The sequence below is a fragment of the Trachypithecus francoisi genome, unplaced genomic scaffold (genome assembly GCF_009764315.1).
Source record: "Trachypithecus francoisi isolate TF-2019V2 unplaced genomic scaffold, Tfra_2.0 Lachesis_group5, whole genome shotgun sequence".
Taxonomy (NCBI): Eukaryota; Metazoa; Chordata; class Mammalia; order Primates; family Cercopithecidae; genus Trachypithecus; species Trachypithecus francoisi.
In genome coordinates this window covers 93,126,023-93,147,359 of record NW_022681470.1, presented here as the reverse complement: position 1 = coordinate 93,147,359, position 21,337 = coordinate 93,126,023, and the positions used below count along the sequence as shown (strand labels likewise).

The following is a 21,337-nucleotide window of genomic DNA, read 5'->3' as shown; positions in this document are numbered from 1 at the left end:
AAAAAAAAAAAAGAAAATGTATACAATTTACCTCCTAGATGAGGGATTATTGGTAAAACATCTCCTTCTTTTAAAATTTGTCTTTACCCCACGCCTTGTAATCCCAGACTTTGGGAAGCCGAGGCAGGCATATTGCTTGAGGCCAGTTTTGAGACCAGCCTGGACAACATGGTGAAACTGTCTCTACCAAAAATACAAAAATTAGCCAGGTGTGTTAGCGGGTGTCTGTAATCCCAGCTAGTTGGGAGGCTGAGGCATAAAAATTGCTTGAATCTGGGAGGCAGAGGTTGCAGTGAGTGGAGGCTGTGCCCAGGCACCCCAGCCTGGGTGACAGAGTAAGACTCTGTCTCAAAATGAATAAATTTATCTTTACTTTCTAATAGACACACACAAAATAACACATACACAGATATAAACGCATACACAAAAAAGCCTGTTTCTAGAAAAAGTGTAAAGAGAGTATTGTAAATATTCTTTTTGTCAAAAGCCTTTCGCACAAATTGCTTGTACTACCTGCTTATTGGCAGGTAAAATAAGCTTTTAGAAATGTACATAATAGCCGGGCGCGGTGGCTCAAGCCTGTAATCCCAGCACTTTGGGAGGCCGAGACGGGCGGATCACGAGGTCAGGAGATCGAGACCATCATGGCTAACACAGTGAAACCCCGTCTCTACTAAAAAATGCAAAAAAACCAGCCGGGCGAGGAGGCGGGCGCCTGTAGTCCCAGCTACTCAGGAGGCTGAGGCAGGAGAATGGCGTAAATCCCGGAGGCGCAGCTTGCAGTGAGCCGAGATCCGGCCACTGCACTCCAGCCTGGGCGACAGAGCGAGACTCCGTCTCAAAAAAAAAAAAAGAAATGTACATAATATGTTATTCATTAGTATGTGCTCCAGTGTTTGAATTCAATATATTTTTGTTTCAATTCCTAAGTGTCAATCATGTATATTGAAAGAAAAATAATAAAAAAATACAGTCATGTACCACTTAATATTTTGGCCAACAATGGACCACATATACGACAGTGGTCCCATAAGATTATAATATCATATTTTTACTGTACCTTTTCTATGTTCAGCTACGCTTATTATACAAATACCACCGTATTATAACTATATTCAGTACAGTAATATGTTATACAGCTTTGTGGCCTAGAAGCAATAGGCTATACCAAACAGCCTAAGTAAATAGTAGGCAGTACCACCCAGGTTTGTAAAGTGCACTCCATGAAGTCTGCATAGTAATGAGACTGTCTAATAACACATTTGTCTCGGAACGTATCCCCATCTTTTTTTTTTTTTTTTTTGAGACAGAATCTCGCTCTGTCACCAGGCTGGAGTGCAGTGGTGGGATCTGGGCTCACTGCAACCTCCGCCTCCCAGGTTCAAGTGATACTCCTGACTCGGCCTCCCGAGTAGCTGGGACTACAGGCGCGCGCCACTACACCCAGCTTATTTTTTCTATTTTTAGTAAAGACGGTGTTTCACCATATTGGCCAGGATGGTCTCGAACTCCAGACCTTGTGATTCGCCTGCCTTGGCCTCCAATAGTGCTGGGATTACAGATGTGAGCCACCGCGCCCGGCCCATATACCCATCATTAAGCAGCATATTATTGCATTTTAAAAGATGGCTGAGAGGCTGGGCATGGTGGCTCACGCCTGTAATCCCAGCACTTTGGGAGGCTGCGGCAGGAGGATCACCTGAAGTCAGGAGTTTGAGACCAGCCTGGCTAACATGGTGAAACCCTGTCTCTACTAAAAATACAAAAATTAGCCTGGCACGGTGGTGGGCACCTGTAATCCCAGCTAACAGAAAGGCTGAGGCAGGAGAATCACTTGAACCCTGGAGGTGGAGGCTGCAGTGAACCAAGACTGTGCCACTGCACTCCAGCCTAGGTGACTCTGTCTCAAAAATAAATAAATAAATAAGTAAATTCAATTTGAAAAATCAGCTAGGCTTAGCCAGACATGGTGGCTCATAGCCTGTAATCCCAGCAATTTGGGAGGCTGAGGCAGGTAGATCATGAGGTCAGGAGTTCAAGACCAGCTGGCCAACATGGTGAAACCCCGTCACTATTAAAAATACAAAAATTAGCTGGGCACGGTGGTGGGCATCTGTAATCCCATCTACTCGGGAGGCTGAGGCAGGAGAATCACTTGAACCCAGGATCAGAGGCTGCAGTGAGTTGAGATTGCATAACTGCACTCTAGCCCGAGTGACAGAGCAAGATTCCATCTCAAAAAAAAAACACTTCGGGAGGCTGAGGCAGGAGATCGCTTGAGCCCAGGAGTTTGAGGCAAGCCTGAGCAACATGAGACCCCATCTCTACGAAAAATAAATAATAATTTTGATTAAGAACTTTATTTTTAGGTATGTGGGCCAACACTATAAATTAGCATCCCTTGGCTGGGCGCAGTGGAGCACACCTGTAATCCCAGTACTTTGGGAGGCCAAGGTTGGCAGATCACCTGAGCTCAGGAGTCTGAGATCAGTTCGGCCAGCATGGTGAAACCCTGTCTCTACTAAAAATACAGAAATGAGCCAGGTGTGGTGGCACATGCCTGTATTCTCAGCTACTAGGGAAGCTGAGGCAGGAGAATCACTTGAACCTGGGAGGCGGAGGTTGCAGTGAACTGAGATTGTGCCAATGCACTGCAGCCGGGGTGACAGAGCAAGACTCTGTCTCAAAAAAAAAAAAAAAAAAAAAAAAAAAAGAAAAAGAAAAAAAGAGACATGGTCTTGCTTTGTTGCTCAGGTTGCAGTGCAGTGGCACAAACACAGCTCACTGCAGCCTCAACCTCCTGCCTCACCGACCTCAGTATCCCCAACAGCTGGGACTACGGGTGTGTGCCACCACATCCAGCTGATTTTTAAATTTTTTTATAGCAACGCGGTCTCTCCATGTTGCCCAGGCTGGTCTCAAACTCCTGACCTCGTGATCCGCCCACCTTGGCCTCCCAAAGGGCTGGGATTACAGGCATCAGCCACCACACTTGGTTGCAATCAGATTTTTTAAAACCAGTGTTTCTAGCATAAAAATTTTACTATCATCTTGATATTTACACAATAAAGGCAATAGACCAAGATTTGAAAAATAATTCTTTATGATCCTATAAGAAGTAGAAAGATCAGTCTCTAAACATACATAGCCCGGGTCATTATCCTAAAGATTTCATTTCTGGCCGGGCGTGGTGGCTCAAGCCTGTAATCCCAGCACTTTGGGAGGCCGAGGCGGGCGGATCACGAGGTCAGGATATCGAGACCATCCTGGCTGACACTGTGAAACCCCGTCTCTACTAAAAAAAAATACAAAAAACTAGCCGGGCGAGGTGGCGGACGCCTGTAGTCCCAGCTACTCGGGAGGCTGAGGCAGGAGAATGGCGGTAAACCCGGGAGGCGGAGCTTGCAGTGAGCTGAGATCCGGCCACTGCACTCCAGCCCGGGCGACAGAGCGAGACTCCGTCTCAAAAAAAAAAAAAAGATTTCATTTCTTATTATTTGCAACCCCCAAATCAATATTCATGACACTTTCATAGTCATTCATGGAAATTCACAGGATGGCAAAAAATCTGAGTCACCCAATGACATTCCTAGGTGAGGTCAAACAAGGCCTTTAGCTCTCACACTGTAAAAAAAGTGTCCTTTATGCAGTATATTTAAGGTTATGTTTTTCACATTTTTCTTGATGATTTTGGTATTTATAATGGCTCACAAGTGTACTGCTTAACTGCTATCTAATGCTTCTATGTGCAAGAAGGCTGTGATGTGCCTTACAGAGAAAATACATGTTAGGTGAGCTTTGTCCAGGCACGAGTTATATTGCTATGGGCTATGAGTTCAATGCTAATAAATCAACTGTATATATTAAACGGGCATCTTGAAGACAGAAAACACATACAATAAGGTATATATTTATCAGCTGATGAAAGTGTGACCAGCTGGGCGCAGTGGCTCACGCCTGTAATCCCAGCACTTTGGGAGGCCGAGACGGGCAGATCACGAGGTCAGGAGATCAAGACCATCCTGGCAGACATGGTGAAACCTCGTCTCTACTAAAAATACAAAAACAAAAAATTAGCCAGGTGTGGTGGCGGGCACCTTGTAGTCCCTGCTACTTGGGAGGCTGAGGCGAGAGAATGGCGTGAACCCAGGAGGCAGAGCTTGCAGTGAGCCAAGACTGCGCCACTGCACTCCAGCCTGGGCGACAGAGCAAGACTCAAGTCTCAAACAAACGAAGAGAAAAAAGAAAGTGTGACCAGCGGCTTATAGGTACTTAACCCTGTATTTTCTATAGAAGCAATGATTTATTATTTGCCAATTCAGTGTCTGTGGTGACTTTATAGAATATTGTAACTTGTCCAGGCGTGGTGGCTCACGCCTGTAATCCCAACATTTTGGGAGGCAACGGCAGGCGGATCACGAGGTCAAGAGATAGAGACCATCTGGCCAACATGGTGAAACTGTCTCTACTACAAATACAAAAATTAGCTGGGTGTGGTGGTGTGCGACTATAGTCCCAGCTACTTGGGAGGCTGAGGCAGGAGAATCACTTGAACCCGGGAGGCGGAAGTTGCAGTGAGCCAAGATCTTGCCACCACACTCCAGCCTGGTGACAGACTGAGACTCTGTCTCAAAAAAAAAAAAAATTATAACTTATGGTGAATAAAGAGAATTAACTACTACTTTATCAGCCAGATTTGCATGGCTCACCCTATTCATATAAATGTTTTATACTCAACTGGAGAGAATACATAGAAAATAACCAATAAGTTGTTTAAATATTTGTAATTAGTGGACTGGTAACATAATTTCCTTCTTAAAATACGTGGGTGTTATTTCTAATTTTTCTTATCAATCTCTTATTCTCCCCTTACCAAGAATAATTACTGATGTGGTCCCATCTCCAACTTCTTCATCCTGGGTCCGGCTAATTTCAATCATGGACTTGGCTGCTGGATGCTGGACTTGAATCTAAAAAGGTAGATCACTAATGAATTCACACTATTCGAAGACTTCTTAACTCATGAAGCTTGGCCCTAACTCTTGGGCTTCTTGCTTCTATATGTACTTACTTTTCCTTTAATGTTTTACCATTATCTTGAAAGATTAAAAATGGCACCCCAAATAGCTTAAGTAAACCACTTTCCAAATTCTTTTCGGGAAAAAATGTATTCCATGAACTCAACTATTAAAGCTTCCAGAGGGCAGACCGGTATCTTTTAGCTTATCTACTGGAGGCACCACTGTGGTTGAATTGTGTTCTTCAATAAGATACGTTGGAGCCAGCTGGGCACGGTGGCTCACACCTGTAATCCCAGCACTTTGGGAGGTGGAGACAGGTGGATCACCTGAGGTCAGGAGTTCGAGACCACCTGGCCAACGTGGCGAAACCCTTTCTCTACTAAAAGTATAAAAATTAGCCGGGGGTGGTGGCGCGTGTCCGTAATTCCAGCTACTCAGGAGGCTGAGGCAGGAGAATTGCTTGAACCCATTAGGCGGAGGTTGCAGTGAGCCGAGATCACACCACTGCACTCCAGCCTGGGTGGCGAGAGACTCCATCTCAAAAAAGAAAAAAAAAAAAAGATATGTTGAAGTCATAACTCCCAGAACTTGTGAATTTTACTTTATTTTAAAATAGGGTTTTTGCAGATGTAACCAAGTTAGATACGGTCATTCTGAATTAGGGCGGGCTCCAAGTCCAATCACCAGTGTCCTTGTGTAAGAGACACACAAGGAGAATAATATGAAGACTGAGGCAGACCAAGTTCATGCCAAGGAAAGCCAGCAACCATCAGAAGCAAGAAGAAAAGTGGGGATCTTCCCGAGACTTCAGAAGGAGCATGGCCCTGCTGACGCTTTTATTTCAGACTTCTAGCTTCATTCTATAAGATAATAAATTTGTTGTTAATAAAAATGTTGTTGAAGCCAACCAGTTTCTGGTAATCTGTTATAGCAGCCCTAAAAAAACTAATCAGAGCCTGTATCTTAATAGGTCCCTTATGTTTATAGAACTGTCAGAAAGAAAAAAAGAAAAAAACAGAAACAAAACACACCTCTCGAAGAATGGCATTGCCATCGTTGGTCATCACAATGCCTCCCATTGGGTCCAAAAGCATCTAAGATGAAAGCAAAAGGTATATTTAAAGTGTCCTAGATAACAGGAAGAAAAAAATTGTAGTCTAAGAGTTTTAGGAAGAGATAAGCCTACCTTCATCATGGACTTGGGTCCCAAACACGTGCGGATGATATCTGCAATAGTCTAATGCAAAGGGAACATAAAACATGCAAGCACAAATCAGAGGACAGTGTGAGAATGTTGGAGTAATAGGGGAAAGGGACATAACCCACAGAGCCAGTGTTTTATTTTATTTTAATTTCATTTTATTTTTAGATACGGGGTCTCACTATGTTTTTCAGGCTGGTCTCAAACTCCTGGGCCCAAGTGATCCACCCACTTCGGCCTCCCACAGTGTTAGGATTACAGGCATGAGCCACTGCGCCCAGCCAGAGTCAGTGTTTTTAATGATACCCCAAAAGCATGGTTAGCAATCACTTCAGACACAGCACGCCACTTTAAATACATGTGGCTAGCTCTGTTGTTTTTCTCCCCTCGGGAATGCTTTCAGGATGGATACAGAAATGACTTTTCACAAGAGTAAGGGGGAAATGGCTCCCAGAGCTTCTGTTTCCCAGCAGTCCTAATTACTAGAAGTCCATGTCTTAGTATTTCTTTCCATGACAGTGGCCTCTACACCATCCTAAATCAGATATAAGGCTACTTCACTATTTCATTCAAAAGACATTTACCAAATATCTATTCAAGATCTACGGTGGGCACTAGGAATACAAAAGGGAATTAATAAAGTACCTCTGTTCAAGTAACTCAGTTTAGTATGGGAGACAAACACAAATAGAATACTATAAAACAATACACAGCAACAGAATAATGCACAATATGAGAAGATTATCAGTCCTAACTCAGAAGGGGAGGGCTTCCTTTCCCCTACCATCATCAGGAAAATGTTCTGAAAGAAGAGGTCAACTTTTCCTCTATTTGCTCACTCTATAAAGTCTAGATGTACAGGACACACGGCTATGACCAAATACCAGGGAAGATAGCTGGAGGCAAACTACCATAAACACTTAAAAGATTTGTGACCTTGGCAGCATTGATGTTTCCAGATTGAACTTTTCTTCCAGATTCACGCTTTGTGTTCTGGCCTAAAATAGATAAAAACACAACAGTCAACAGCCCAGGACTGCCCCATTGTACACAAGCTATTTATTTCCTAGTCTTTGAAAAATAAGAATGCAGGTTTCATGGTGTATCCACAGAGCAAAGCTTATCAAACTCTACACTTTAAATAAGTGCAGTTTATTACATGTCAACCATATCTCAAAAACTTGTAAACATATGTCCCTATGGCTGTTTACCTCCTTCTGTATTTCAACCCTTGATATATTAAGAAATAACTTTGGAATCCTGGTTAATACTTACCTTCTAACCAGATATTCATATATTTACAGCAGGGATTCATAACCTGAGATCCATGAATGGGCCTTAATGGGATAGTGAACTTCCTGAGATTATGTTTAGAAAATGAGAGATACTGCAATTTTTTTTTTTTTTCCCCGGAAAGAGGATCCACAGCTATTATCAGATTCTCAAAGGGCTGGTGACCCTAAGAAATGACCATTCATTGCTTTATGTAAGCAGGGAAAGAGTTTGGGGATTCACATTTTCTGGTTGGATAGGGGGATCATACTCTAACAGGTCCAACATAATTAGTGATAGTGCCCCCACAGCATACTGTTTAGAACACACTCAACAGTATGCAAGATAAATTATATAGTCACCTCATAACTGGATGTAATAAGAAGGCCTCAGTAACCCATTTACCACCACTAAGAACTGACTACATACTTTAACTGGGAGCCTAATTGGTCACAGCCAACTAATGCCAGAGATTAATGCAGATCTGAAAGGAGCTTTGCAAATACACCACTCACCCCCAGGTCATCCCAGTGGAGACAAGCCAGTGGTTACAACCAAACCAACATAATGTTTATTTCCTTCCTCTCTCTAAATTACATTCCCTTACAATTTAAGTCTGTAAATCTTTCAATCCAGTTCCATCAAACCAAAACACCCACAATGCTTAGGATTTACATCTATCTCAGGGAGCTGTAACCAAAAACCCTCATGGACCTACAATCCATCAGAAAGAAGGTTTTTTGTTTGTTTGCTTGTTTGTTTGTTTGTTTTTGAGATGGAGTCTCTGTCGCCCAGGCTGGAGTGCAGTGGCGGGATCTCGGCTCACTGCAAGCTCCGCCTCCCGGGTTCACGCCATTCTCCTGCCTCAGCCTCCGAGTAGCTGGGACTACAGGCGCCCGCCACTACGCCCGGCTAATTTTTTGTATTTTTAGTAGAGACGGGGTTTCACTGAGTTAGCCAAGATGGTCTCATCTCCTGACCTTATGATCCGCCCGCCTCGGCCTCCGAAAGTGCTGGGATCACAGGCATGAGCCACTGCGCCCAACCTCTTTTTTTTTTTTTTTTTTCAAAATAGCGTTGTTTTATTTTATTTTTTTCCTTAAAAGTTATTTCCAGGCCGGGCGCGGTGGCTCAAGCCTGTAATCCCAGCACTTTGGGAGGCCGAGACGGGCGGATCACGAGGTCAGGAGATCGAGACCATCCTGGCTAACATGGTGAAACCCCGTCTCTACTAAAAATACAAAAAACTAGCCGGGCGAGGTGGCGGGCGCCTGTAGTCCCAGCTACTTGGGAGGCTGAGGCAGGAGAATGGCGTGAACCCGGGAGGCGGAGCTTGCAGTGAGCCGAGATTGCGCCACTGCACTCCAGCCCGGGCGACAGAGCGAGACTCCGCCTCAAAAAAAAAAAAAAAAAAAAAAGTTATTTCCCAGGTACAGAGATAATGAATAAAAACTCTGAAAGGCATTCAGTATACAGAAGACAGTAAGGGAGGGGAGATGGCTAGTCAGGCTCTGCAGATGAGGTACAGAAGTTACACACAGAATGGAAACATATCAAAGGAAGACAAGGGAGGCGGTGCTCATTAGAAAAAATAAGGGACCAGGCGAGGTGGCTTACGCCTGTAATCCCAGCACTTTGGGAGGCTGAGGTGGGCGGATCACCTGAGCTCAGGAGTTGGAGACCAGCCTGGCCAACATGGTGAAACTCCAGTTCTACCAAAAACACAAAAATTAGTCTGGCGTGGTGGCGCGCGCCTGTACTCGCAGCTACTCGGGAGGCTGAGGCAGGAGAAATGCTTGAACCTGGGAGACAGAGGATGCAGTGAACAGAGATCGCGCCACTGCACCCCAGCCTGGGTGACAGAGCGAGACTCTGCCGCAAAAAACAGAAAGAAAAAAAAATAAGGGATCTTCCAAAGGGAAAAGGTGACCAGTCGAGAAATCTGGGAAAATCCAACTGGTGAGTGGGAAAGATTACAACGCCGGGGACACCGAGGGAACGATTACAATCTATGATCAGTGAAGCAAGTACGGTTACTTCAGGAACAGGGTTGCTGTTCAAGCGACTTTTACTGAAAATAAATGTAAAGTGACCAAGGATATTATCTATTCACCAGACCCTCTTCAAGCAGTCTGCCCACTTATCTCATTTAATTCTCACAATTCTACTAGGAAATACTATTAACTCCGTAATACAGATTGAAACATTTAAATGACCGCTACTAAGGGATGGGCCAAGGATATAAAGCTAGACCTAACTGAAAAACAAAAAACATTATTCATGCAGCTATACAGCGACAATCAGGCTAGAAAGGGTGCAGCGGCGGGGGAAGCGTGGGGACTGAGGGACAGAACGCGGAGTGGGAAAGAGCTTCCCAAGACGAGCACACGTCAAGAAAAGAGGCTCGGCGAGAAAAAGGTCAGTTTGAGTTTGTGAAGAGAAGCGAACAGGTTAAGGGAAGAAAGGAAAGCGGGACACCGGGCTTCCAAAATGAAGATGATGACTGGAAGGCTCAGGGGCCGGGTCAGGGCGGGACGGAGCTGAGGCAACGCAGAAAACCATGGACAGAGAAGGGTGAAAAGGGGGTCCCTTTCCTGGCATCCCCAGAACTCACTGAGCACGAGTACGGGACGATGGCCCATCATGGCGGCGCGATGCAGAGCCGGGTACCCAGAGCTGGGGGAACCGGCAGAATCTTCTGGAGAGAGAGAACCAGACAGAAACCCAGAAAACGCTGCCTCCTCAGGGCTTACACCTTAACCCGCTACTCTCAAGGTAGTCACCAATCACCGCACCCATCTCATTGATCGGCACAAAAACCGACCAATTGACATCCTGAGTCCCGCCCTCTACGCAAGAACGACCAGACAAGTTAGGCAGAGAGAGCACGATGAAGGCACTGGCAGGGCACAGGCGCTTGCGCAATAGGGTGGCCGCGCCCGGCCGCGTGCAGCGCGAACGTCGGCGCAGGCGCCAAGGCTCTGGCAGTTGGCCGGCACACCACTACGCATGTGTGTCAACTATAGGGTTGGGTGCTGGGGTTGCGGCTTTCGGTTAACACCGCAGGTGAGGTCGTTAAACTGTGTATCGCGACTTGGCTCCTATCCGACCGTGAAGGCTAAGAAAGGCTTGACAGTTTCCACTGTTTTGTTCTAGCCTTAGCAATAGGTGGACTAGAGAGGCGGGACTCCCGCCAGCAGATGGGGGAAGACCTGGCCGACTTGGCCCTGGGTGAAGTGGGAGTTGTAGTCTTACAGTGCCGTACTGGGCAGCCTTTTTCCGGGCACACTGGGAGTTGTGGTTTATCGCATCTGGACTAATGGCTGTATGTGGACTTTTCCCTTCTTAGGAAATGCTTTCAGTGAGGCTATGAGCAGTACCGGAGGGTGATGGCTTACGTTTCCTTAAGTTATCCTATCTAAAATATTTTTCCAAGTATTTCCGCCGGGCGCTGTGGCTCACGCCTGTAATCCCAGCACTTTGGGAGGCCGAGGCGGGTGGGTCACCTGAGGTCAGGAGTTCGAGACCAGCGTGGCCGATATGGTGAAACTCCGACTCTAATAAAAATACAAAAATTAGCCGGGCGTGGTGGCGCGCGCCTATAATCCCAGCTACTCGGGGGGCTGAGGCAGGAGAATCGCTTGAACCATGGACGTTGCAGTGAGCCTAGATCGCGGCACTGCACTTTAGCCTGGCGACAGAGTGAGACTTCATCTCAAAAAAAAAAAAAAAAAGTATTCCCTGTGGTGCTTTGAGATTTTATTTCCCCACATCCATTCCTCTCCTGCTGTCCTCAGTCTTAGTTAGAGATGATGGGGAGCCAGAGTTTTAAAATTACCATTCGGGATAGGAGAAGGACTCATCATACCGTGGAAATTAAACATGGTGAGAACACGGAAAGTAATTGCGCGTTCATCAGAGAGGTTTAAGTTTTGGCTTTGGTTAAATTACTATTTTGTCCAGAAAAAAAAGGAAGCACTGGTATAGAAATAGCTGTTGTCCAAACTAGCGAAGGAGAACAGTCACGCGTTTGGCCATGAAATAGAGTTTCCTACTTTTTCCTCCGCAGACTGGAACAGCCTGAGATCTGCTGGAGATAACTTAGGAAATTGTCATAGTGAAAATACTAGCATGGATTGTTGATCATCTGATGATATGATTCTTTCCCAGGCACCACACCTGTTGGTGTTCAGATGGAGCAGCACACTAGTCATCCTAACAGAAAAGGTGTGTGTTGGAGGCCCTGCTTCCCCTCCCTTAAAAAGCAAGACCTCCTTTGCATTCCCCATTAAATGGGAGCATTGCTGTATTCCCAGAACCTAGAACTGGATCTGTTAAATAGTAGATGCTCAGTAATTATTTGTTAAATGGATTTATTATTCTTCCTTTGTATCTTCTCTTACTACTTAGAACAAGACTGTGTACAGGATCTTAGAAGACATGGTGTTAGCTAGAGTGAACAGATACTGAGTTGTAGTGGGACAATTCCATTGGTGGCCAGGAAAATGCCTGAGGCCTTCTGACTCCAGAGCCTATCCACTTAACTATAGGTGGGATACATTATCTGAAAGACCTACTATTCCATAGCTTGGACATAATTTTTTTTTTTTTTAATACGGAGTTTTGCTCTTGTTGCCCAGGCTGGAGTGCAGTGGCATGATCTTGGCTCACTGCAACCTCCGCCTCCCGGGTTCAAGCAATTCTCCTGCCTCAGCCTCCCGAGTAGCTGGGATTACAGGCATGTGCCCCCACGCCCAGCTAATTTTGTATTTTTAGTAGAGATGGGGTTTCTCCATGTTGGTCAGGCTGGTTTCCAACTCCCGACCTCAGGTGATCTGCCTGCCTTGGCCTCCCAAAGTGCTGGGATTACAGGCATGAGCCACTGCGCCCGGCCCCAGCTTGGACATAAATTAACTAGCTCTTTTCACAGAGTATGTAGTGCAGTGGTAAAGAGCATGACTTTGGAGTCTACAGGACCAGATTTAATTCCAGCTGCTATTTGCCAGACCCTCTTTTTTTTGTTTTTGTTTTTGTTTTTTTTTGAGACAGAGTCTCGCTCTGTCACCCAGGCTGAAGTGCAGTGGCCAGATCTCAGCTCACTGCCAGCTCCGCCTCCCGGGTTCATGCCATTCTCCTGCCTCAGCCTCCCGAGTAGCTGGGACTACAGGCGCCCGCCACCTCGCCTGGCTAGTTTTTTTGTATTTTTTTTTTTTTTTAGTAGAGACGGGGTTTCACCGTGTTAGCCATGATGGTCTCGATCTCCTGACCTCGTGATCCACCCGTCTCGGCCTCCCAAAGTGCTGGGATTACAGGCTTGAGCCACCGCGCCCAGCCTTGCCAGACCCTCTTAAGCAGTTTACCTACTTAGGATCACTGCAACCTCTGCCTCCTAGATTCAATTGATTCTTGTGCCTCAGCCACCCAAGTAGCTGGGATTACAGGTGTATGCTGCCACGCCTGGCTAATTTTTGTATTTTTAGTACAGATGGGGTTATGCCAGGTCTTGAACTCCTGGCCTCAGGTGATCCACCCACTTTGGCCTCCCAAAGTCCTGGGATTACAGACGTGAGCCATTGCGCCCAGCCAGTTTACAACTTAATTAATGCTCACAATTCTACTAGAAAATACTGTTAACCCCACAACCAATTGAAACATTTAAATTTACTGCTACTAAGGGATGGGCTAAGGGTATAAAGCTAGGCCTAACTAAAAAAACATTATTCATTCGCACATATTAACTGTGGAATCTTGAGCAAATTTCCTGACTTAAGTTTCCTCAAGTAAAATGTAGGTAAAGCTACCTACTTTATCTACATTCCTCAGGTCATGTTCCCCAGTTCCACAAGACTCTCATAGCACTTACTGAAATGTAATAGTGTGTGTGCTTGATCACCTAATGACTGTCTACACTGCAAGACTATCAGTTCCAGGAGAGTAGTGACCACATCTGTTTAGCAGACTGTGGTATCCACGACTCTACTTTAAGGGTCATTGTGAGAAACATGTAAGAGAATGTATGTAAAGCACCTTTTATTATCATATCCTCTGTTCTGCCTCCTTTGGCCTCTCCACCCTCATCCTCTGTTTTATGTTGTCAGAAATACAGCTCCTTTAGTATAGAGTGTATGTAGAGCAGTCTCTCTTTTTAAAATTAAAAACAATTTTTAATTTCTCATGCCACCTTGTGTAAAAATATGTAAAGCATTCTTCAAACCTTATAACCCAGTATAAAATGCATTCTCGGCTGGGCACAGTGGCTCTCGCCTGTAATCCCAGCACTTTGGAAGGCTGAGGCGGGCAGATCACGAGGTCAGGAGATTGAGACCATCCTGGCTAACATGGTGAAACCCCGTTTCTACTAAAAATACAAAAAATTAGCCGGGCGTTGTGGCGGGCACCTGTAGTCTCAGCTACTTGGGAGGCTGAGGTAGGAGAATGGCATGAACCTGGGAGGCAGAGCTTGCAGTGAGCCGAGATCACACCACTGCACTCCACCCTGGGCGACAGAGCAAGACTCTGTCTCCAAAAAAACCAAAATGCATTCTTATATGTCTAGGAAGGACTCAAATTATTTTGAAGTGCATTTGCATGGGAATTAACATTATTTTACATGGAAATTAACACATTATTGAGAAGAATCTTGAGACCTAAGTTTCAGCTTCTGTCTCCTTACCACATTCTGCACAAACTGTCAAATGAGCTGATGACTCTGGAGCAGGAGGGAAAAGAAGATGGATGACCTACCAGTAGAGCTTGGAAAATCCACAAACCCAGTAACCCAGTGCAAAAGAAAAATACCAAAACCAATAAAACATATTTTCCTCACCAAGAGTGACTGACAGAGAACAGATTTCAGTTTTCATAGGCTCAGTGACCTTCCAGACAGAAAGCATCTCACCCTGGCACCCACATATAAGCACTTCTTCCTCTTACCAGGCCATTCCTTCTGTTGCCCTCTGAGTAAAGAACAAGAATAAGACATCTTTCTTCATACAACCTACTTTTCACACTTCTGCCACCAGGCTTGTTTTTTATGAAGAGGCCCTTCTTTATCCTTCAGATCCCAGCTGAGATACCACTTCCTCAGGACATGTTTTTCAGCTCTACAGACTAGGTCAGTTGCTTTCATAGCACTTACTGAAGTGTAATGGTGTGTGTGCTTGATCACCTAATGACTGTCTGCACAGCAAGACTGTCAGTTCCAGCAGAGTAGTGACCACTTCTGTTTAGCAAAATGTGGTATCCACAGTGACTGACACATAGCAGGCACTTAGCTATCTCTTATGTGTGTGAATGAAAATGAATTGTTTTTCCGTCCTTCTTGATTTCATTATAACAGTGAATTATTGTCTCCTTACTGTCTTGCCTTTTTAACTCTTACCTAGTTCCAGCTGTCTGACTTTCCATCCATTGCCCTTGTCTACTTTGCCACTTCCTTTTCATCTTTTAGACTCTTGAGGAGGAGTTCCTCGAAGGTTCAGTTTTTGTCTCTCTGTTTTTTAGCTTGGAGAGCTAATGTATTTTTGCAGCTTCTTTATCCTCTTTTTGGGGCTGGCCTGGCAGTTTGACCTTTCACTTGAGCTCCGGTGCCAGCTCTCTGGCTGTTTTTCTAGACACTTCTATTGGGATTTCCTACTCTCACCTCAGATTCAGTATGTCCAGATGTGATTATGTTAATATGAGAGTTGAGTTTTACTCAAACTTCTTTAAGTCAAAAAGGCAATTCAGGGGTTGTGCAGTTGGGAGAGATGCTGAAGTAGCTCACAGAATAATGGGAAGAAGAGTGGCAAAAACCAGGGCCTCAGGGACTGAAACTGGGGATTCAGTGCCTCTTGGTGTCTGTGTATCCATTTATCTCCTATGCTTTTTCTTGTCTCTGATCTCTTGCTTTTATCCACTTCTCATGGTTTACTAGCCAAATAGCTTTCACTGGGCCCAACCATACATTTTCTCAGAATAGGAGATCAGAAGAAAGTAAATTTCTTTCTTTCTTTCTTTTTTTTTGAGACGGAGTCTCGCTCTGTTGCCCAGGCTGCAGTGCAGTGGCCGGATCTCAGCTCACTGCAAGCTCCACCTCCTGGGTTTACGCCATTCTCCTGCCTCAGCCTCCAGAGTAGCTGGGACTACAGGCGCCCGCCACCTCGCCCGGCTAGCTTTTTGTAGTTTTTAGTAGAAACGGGGTTTCACCGTGTTAGCCAGGGTGGTCTTGATCTCCTGACCTCGTGATCCGCCCGTCTCGGCCTCCCAAAGTGCTGGGATTACAGGCTTGAGCCACTGCGCCCGGCCGAAAGTAAATTTCTTAGACACGAAATCCATATATTGATCCCAAGGAATGACTCTGGCCCAACTTACTTCATGTGCCTACTCCCTTGGCACAGTCACAGTTGCCAAGGGGGATGGGAATACCATGATTGGCCTGTATTGGGTCACAGGCCAATCCTTGTTAGGGAGAGGGGCTTGATTGTGGTCTTACCAGTATAGCCTGGCTTCTCAAGCTTTTTGTTGTTGTTGTTTTGTTTTGTTTGAGAAGGAATTTCACTCTTGTTGCCCAGGCTGGAGTGCAGTGGCGTCTTGGCTCGCTGCAATCTCTCCCTCCCGGGTTCAAGCAATTCTCCTGCCTCAGCCTCCCAAGTAGCTGGGATTATAGGCACCCACCACCACGCCTGGCTAATTTTGTATTTTTAGGAGAGATGGAGTTTTACCATGTTGGTCAGGCTACTTTTTGAACTCCTGACCTCAGGTGATCTGCCCGCCTCGGCCTCCCAAAGTGCTGGGATTACAAGCGTGAGCCACCGTGCCCAGCCACTTCTCAAGTTTTTAAGATTTAGTGAATACCCTCTACCAGAAGGCAGGTAGAGTTCTCTCACTACTCATATTGATCTCTTCTCCCTTTTAAAAAACATTCACTTTTACATGTAATCACATAGTATAACTAACAGATAAAAGGCTTTTATTTTCACCCCAGACTGTCAGACTCATTGTTCATGTCCTCGTCTTGTTAGATCACTGTTTCACCTGCGATTTGTCTTCCTAACTAGATAATAAGCATCTAAGAAACCACGTCTTAACATTATCTCATGTACTCGCTAGGATTTAGTACAGTCACAAGCATGTAGTGTGTATCAGTAAGAACTTGTAAACAAATTAGATTTTAGCTTATCCCACTCCTGCTTGGTTTCTCTTAATCCTATTATGATTTCCTTTTTGTCTTATGTGTCTTTCTGATATGTAACATATTCAAAGCAGGGCCTGGGCACCTGCTTTCATGGACCAGGAGCAGGGATCTAATTAGAATGGCCGTCCCTTGTTGGAATGAGCTCTGATTTAGTTACCTCTGATTTAGTTCCAGCCAAAGAGGAAGCTAATGCTGTGCCTCTTTGTAGAGCAAAACCCTCCCCCAGCTATATTAATCTTCAAGCAAGTTCCCCACCAGCCACTTTTCTGAACATCCAGACAACAAAGCTGCCCTCAAGTAAGTATGTAGGGAGGGTTTTCTTTCTTTTTTTTTTTTTTTTTTGTTGAGACGGAGTCTCGCTCTGTCGCGCAGTGGCCGGATCTCAGCTCACTGCAAGCTCCGCCTCCCGGGTTTACGCCATTCTCCTGCCTCAGCCTCCCGAGTAGCTGGGACTACAGGCGCCGGCCACCTCACCCGGCTAGTTTTTTTTTTTTGTATTTTTTAGTAGAGACGGGGTTTCACCATGTTAGCCAGGATGGTCTCGATCTCCTGACCTCGTGATCCGCCCGTCTTGGCCTCCCAAAGTGCTGGGATTACAGGCTTGAGCCACGGCGCCCGGCCAGGGAGGGTTTTCTAATGGACTCAGCAGGGGGAGGTTGCATGGAGGAGGTGGCTTGAGCTGTCACCTATTGATCAAGAGCCAAATCTATGTTAGGCACCTATAGATTTTTCCATGGTAGCTTGTTGATTATTTAGTTTCATTGATTTCATTATCATCCCAGTTCTACCAACTTGTATTGTTTCCTTGCTTGTTAGCACCTTTGATAGACTAGGCAGGAGTGAAGTGAACCTTTCTTTTTTTTTTTTTGAGGCGGTGTCTCGCTCTGTCGCCCGGACTGGAGTGCAGTGGCCGGATCTCAGCTCACTGCAAGCTCCGCCTCCCGGGTTCACGCCATTCTCCTGCCTCAGCCTCCCGAGCAGCTGGGACTACAGGCGCCCGCCACCTCGCCCAGCTAGTTTTTTTGTATTTTTAGTAGAGACGGGGTTTCACCGTGTTAGCCAGGATGGTCTCGATCTCCTGACCTCGTGATCCGCCCGTCTCGGCCTCCCAAAGTGCTGGGATTACAGGCTTGAGCCACCGCGCCCGGCCTGAAGTGAACCTTTCATTGCTTATTGGTAATTTTAGTTAAAAGATGGCCAGGTTTACCCCTGTTCACTTGGGAAGGTAAAATTTTAAATAACGGTGGCCAGAGAAGGAAACTATTAGCTCGGTCTCAGGTTTTTTGAATTTTCATCATTCATCTTCCCCTGGGGAGGTCAGTGGGTATTTGGCATAGCTATGGGGAACCAAACAGGGCACTAACTAGACAGTCATAAACCCTGTTTTTGAGGATCTCAGAGTCCAACAAAGAAGTCAAGACTGATAAAAATACAAACAGCAGATAATATAATTACCAAAGTTAACTGGCTGTGTATAGTGTAGTTTAAAATATTAGAAAAAGTAGCTGGGCACAATGGCTCACGCCTGTAATCCCAGCACTTTGGGAGGCCGAGGCAGGCGGATTGCCTGAGGTCAGGAGTTCGAGACCAGCCTGACCGACATGGTGAAACCTCATCTCTACTAAAAATACAAAAATTAGCCGGGTGTGGTGGCAGATGCCTGAAATCTCAGTTACTCAGGAGGCTGAGGCAGGAGAATCGCTTGAACCCGGGAGGCGGAGGTTGCAGTGAGCCAAGACTGGGCCATTGCACTCCAGCCTGGGCAACAAGAGTGAAACTCCATGTCAGAAAAAAAAAAAAGAATGGACTGGCGGGGCACGGTGGCTCTTGCCTGTAATCCCAGCACTTTGGGAGGCCGAGGCGGGCAGATCACCTGAGGTCAGGAGTTTGAGACCAGCCTGGCCAACATGGTGAAACCCTGTCTCTACTAAAAATACAAAAATTATCTGGGCATGGTGGCACCTGCCTGTAATCCCAGCTACTCAGAAAGTTGAGGCAGGAGAATTGCTTGAACCCAGGAGGTGGAGGTTGCAATGAGCCGAGATCGTACCATTGTACTCCAACCTGGGTGACAAGTGAAACTCCGTCTCCAAAAAAAAAAAAGAATGGACCGATGCAGCAAGAATGGTTGAAGTTAGGGAACTTCAGGTCAGTGAGACACTATGTCAGGTAACAGAGGAGGCTGAGGTATCCCATGAGCTCTAGGGAAGTTAGGCCTCCCTCCCAGACCATTTCATTCACTTATCAAATATTTGTTATACGCCGGGCATTTTTCTGGGTGCTGGGTTAAAGTAGTGAATAAATCAGATAAAAATCCTTGCCTTCCTGGAGCTTACATTCTAGAAGGGGAACTTAGACAAAAATTAAGTAATTATAAAATATGCAATATGACCATAAATATTATGGGAAAAGTAAAACAAGGGAGAGGGGTAATAAGTTCCAATGATTGATTTCAAATTAAAATAGGATAGCCAGGTATGCCTCACTGGGAGGTGACAGCTGGGCAAAGGTATGTTCTGGGTTGGGTTGTGTCTGGAAAGATTGGAGAGGTCATTTTATTACGGTCCTTCCAACCTCAGTACAATTACCAAATCTCTCTCCTTTGTTTCCTTGCACCTCCATTGCTTTTCCTTCTGGAGTTGATCACAAGCCCAAGGAATGCCTAGGACTCCTGGAATGTATGTATGCCAACCTCCAGCTTCAGACCCAGCTCGCCCAACAACAGATGGCTATTTTGGAACATTTACAGGCATCCGTGACACAACTGGCTCCTGGGAGGGGAAGCAATAACTCTTCTCTCCCAGCCTTATCTCCTAATCCATTGTTAAATCACCTGCCCCCATTCAGTAAATGAATTGTGGAACAAAGTTACTGTGTTTTTTTTCCTCTGTCTTCCCAGTAAACCCTTGTTGGAATCTGGGTATATGTATTCTACGTATGGTTAATTTGTTCACAGGTTCATAATAAGTGCTCATTGAGTTCAAAGCATTGTACAAAGGAGTTTGGGGGAATTACTGTCTAACGAGGCAGACAATTCATTGCAAAATGTAGTGGTGTTCTGAAAGGGGATGGAGGTTAAGAAATAACATTGGAGGTTACTAGGATACAACTGGACCAATTTTAGAATCTTGATGGAGAATGTGGCTTTATGATGCCACTTGAAGAAGGGAGGGGTTGGGTGGCATGGACAGATGAAGTCAGGTAGGTCCATATCAGTTGGGAAGCTTGGACAAAGACCTAGAGGTAGATGTATTAGTCCATTCTTGCGTTGCTATAAATAAATACCTAAAGTTGGGTGATTTGTAGAGAAAATATGTTCATTTTGGCTCATGGTTTGGTTCTATAGGCTGTGTGTGCCACATCTGCTTCTGATGAGAGCCTCAGGGAGCTTTGCATCAGGCAAAGATAAGCAGCATGTCACATAGCAAGAGAAGGAGCAAGAGAGTGAGGGAGAAAGAGAAGTACCACACACTTTTAACCAAGCAGATCTTATGTGAACTTAGAGTAAGAACTCAATCATCACCAAGGGGATGGTGCTAAGACATTCATGAGGGATCCATCCCTGTGATCCAAACACCTCCCACCAGGCCGCACCTCTAACACTGGAGATTACGTTTCAATATGAGATTTGGTGGGGACAAATATCCAAACCATATCAGTAGGAGAATAAGTCATCATAAATAAGGGGAAGAGTTTTTTCCCCCAGAATATAGAGTGTGCAGTAGAATGTAAAGGAGCTGAGGCAAGTCAGCTTTTCCTGCAGAATTATTCTGATGGCAGCTTTTAGAAAGTCTGGAGAGTGGCTGGGTGCAGTGGCTCACACTTGTATTCCCAGCACTTTGGGAGGCTGAGGCAGGCAGATCACTTGAGGTCAGGAGTTACAGACAAGCCTGGCCAACATGGTGAAACCCTGTCTCTACTAAAAAATACAAAAATTATCCAAGCGTAGTGGCACGCACTTGTAATCCCAGCTACTCTGGGGGCTAAGGACTAAGGCAGGAAAATCACTTGAACCCAGGAGGTGGAGGCTGCAGTGAACTGAGATTGTGCCACTGCACTCCAGCCTGGGCAACAGAGTGAGACTCCCTCTCAAAAAAAAAAAAAAAAAAAAAAAGTCTGGAAAGCCATTGTCAGCTTCCAGGTTGCGATGAGACACACATAAGATAGTAGAAACACTACGGGCAAAACATTTTGATGTGGAGGGAGAATGAAAGTTGAAAGGACTGATGCTACCCAACTTCAAGACTTAATATAAAGCTACACTAATCAAGACAGTGTGGTCCTGATGGAAGAATAGGCATATACCAATGGAACAGAATAGACAGCTCTTGAAAAAATTCACACAAATATAGACAACTGATCTTTGACAAAGGAGCAAAGACAATCCAAAGGAGAAGGGATAGTCTTTTCAACAAATAGTATTGGAACAATTGGACATCACATGCAGAAAAATTAGACCCTGCCAAAAAGTCACGCTCACTGAAAAGGCCTTCAAACAGTGATTAACTTGGTAGCAATGATACCCCTAGCACGCAGATTATAGTCTCTAAATACCACTTTTTTCAAGAAATGAAGGCAGGATCCTGAAGAAATGACTGTTTTCAGGTCTCAGGCAGGAAAAAAAATACAAGATAAGCCTAGAATATCTTACCCTGTTTGGTAAAAAGA

The 21,337-nt window shown here is 45.2% G+C and overlaps 2 protein-coding genes across 7 annotated transcripts in view; one reads left to right on the top strand and one right to left on the bottom strand.

Moving 5' to 3' along the window:
* Positions 1-10,413, bottom strand: part of CCT3 (chaperonin containing TCP1 subunit 3) — a 29,829-nt gene extending 19,416 nt beyond the window's left edge. The window contains exons 1-5 of the mRNA XM_033195504.1: positions 10,109-10,413; positions 7,159-7,220; positions 6,208-6,258; positions 6,053-6,115; positions 4,874-4,970 (exon numbers count right to left, since the gene is read on the bottom strand). Coding sequence (XP_033051395.1) covers positions 4,874-4,970; positions 6,053-6,115; positions 6,208-6,258; positions 7,159-7,220; positions 10,109-10,139 — 304 coding nt within the window. The 5' untranslated portion in view covers positions 10,140-10,413. The remainder of the gene's footprint in view (positions 1-4,873; positions 4,971-6,052; positions 6,116-6,207; positions 6,259-7,158; positions 7,221-10,108) is intronic.
* TSACC (TSSK6 activating cochaperone) lies at positions 10,400-19,536 on the top strand. Of its 6 annotated transcripts, none has more exons than XM_033195510.1 (4): positions 10,400-10,560; positions 11,564-11,721; positions 16,838-16,966; positions 19,320-19,536. In XM_033195510.1, exons 2-4 carry the CDS (start codon positions 11,688-11,690, stop codon positions 19,457-19,459), a joined length of 303 nt encoding a protein of 100 aa, XP_033051401.1. In that variant the 5' UTR covers positions 10,400-10,560; positions 11,564-11,687; the 3' UTR covers positions 19,460-19,536. The 6 variants fall into 6 exon arrangements, with proteins under 6 accessions (XP_033051401.1, XP_033051398.1, XP_033051400.1 ...); XM_033195507.1 differs by having other exon boundaries at positions 19,309-19,536; XM_033195509.1 differs by having other exon boundaries at positions 10,418-10,560; positions 11,665-11,721.
* The last annotated feature ends 1,801 nt before the right edge of the window (positions 19,537-21,337 follow it).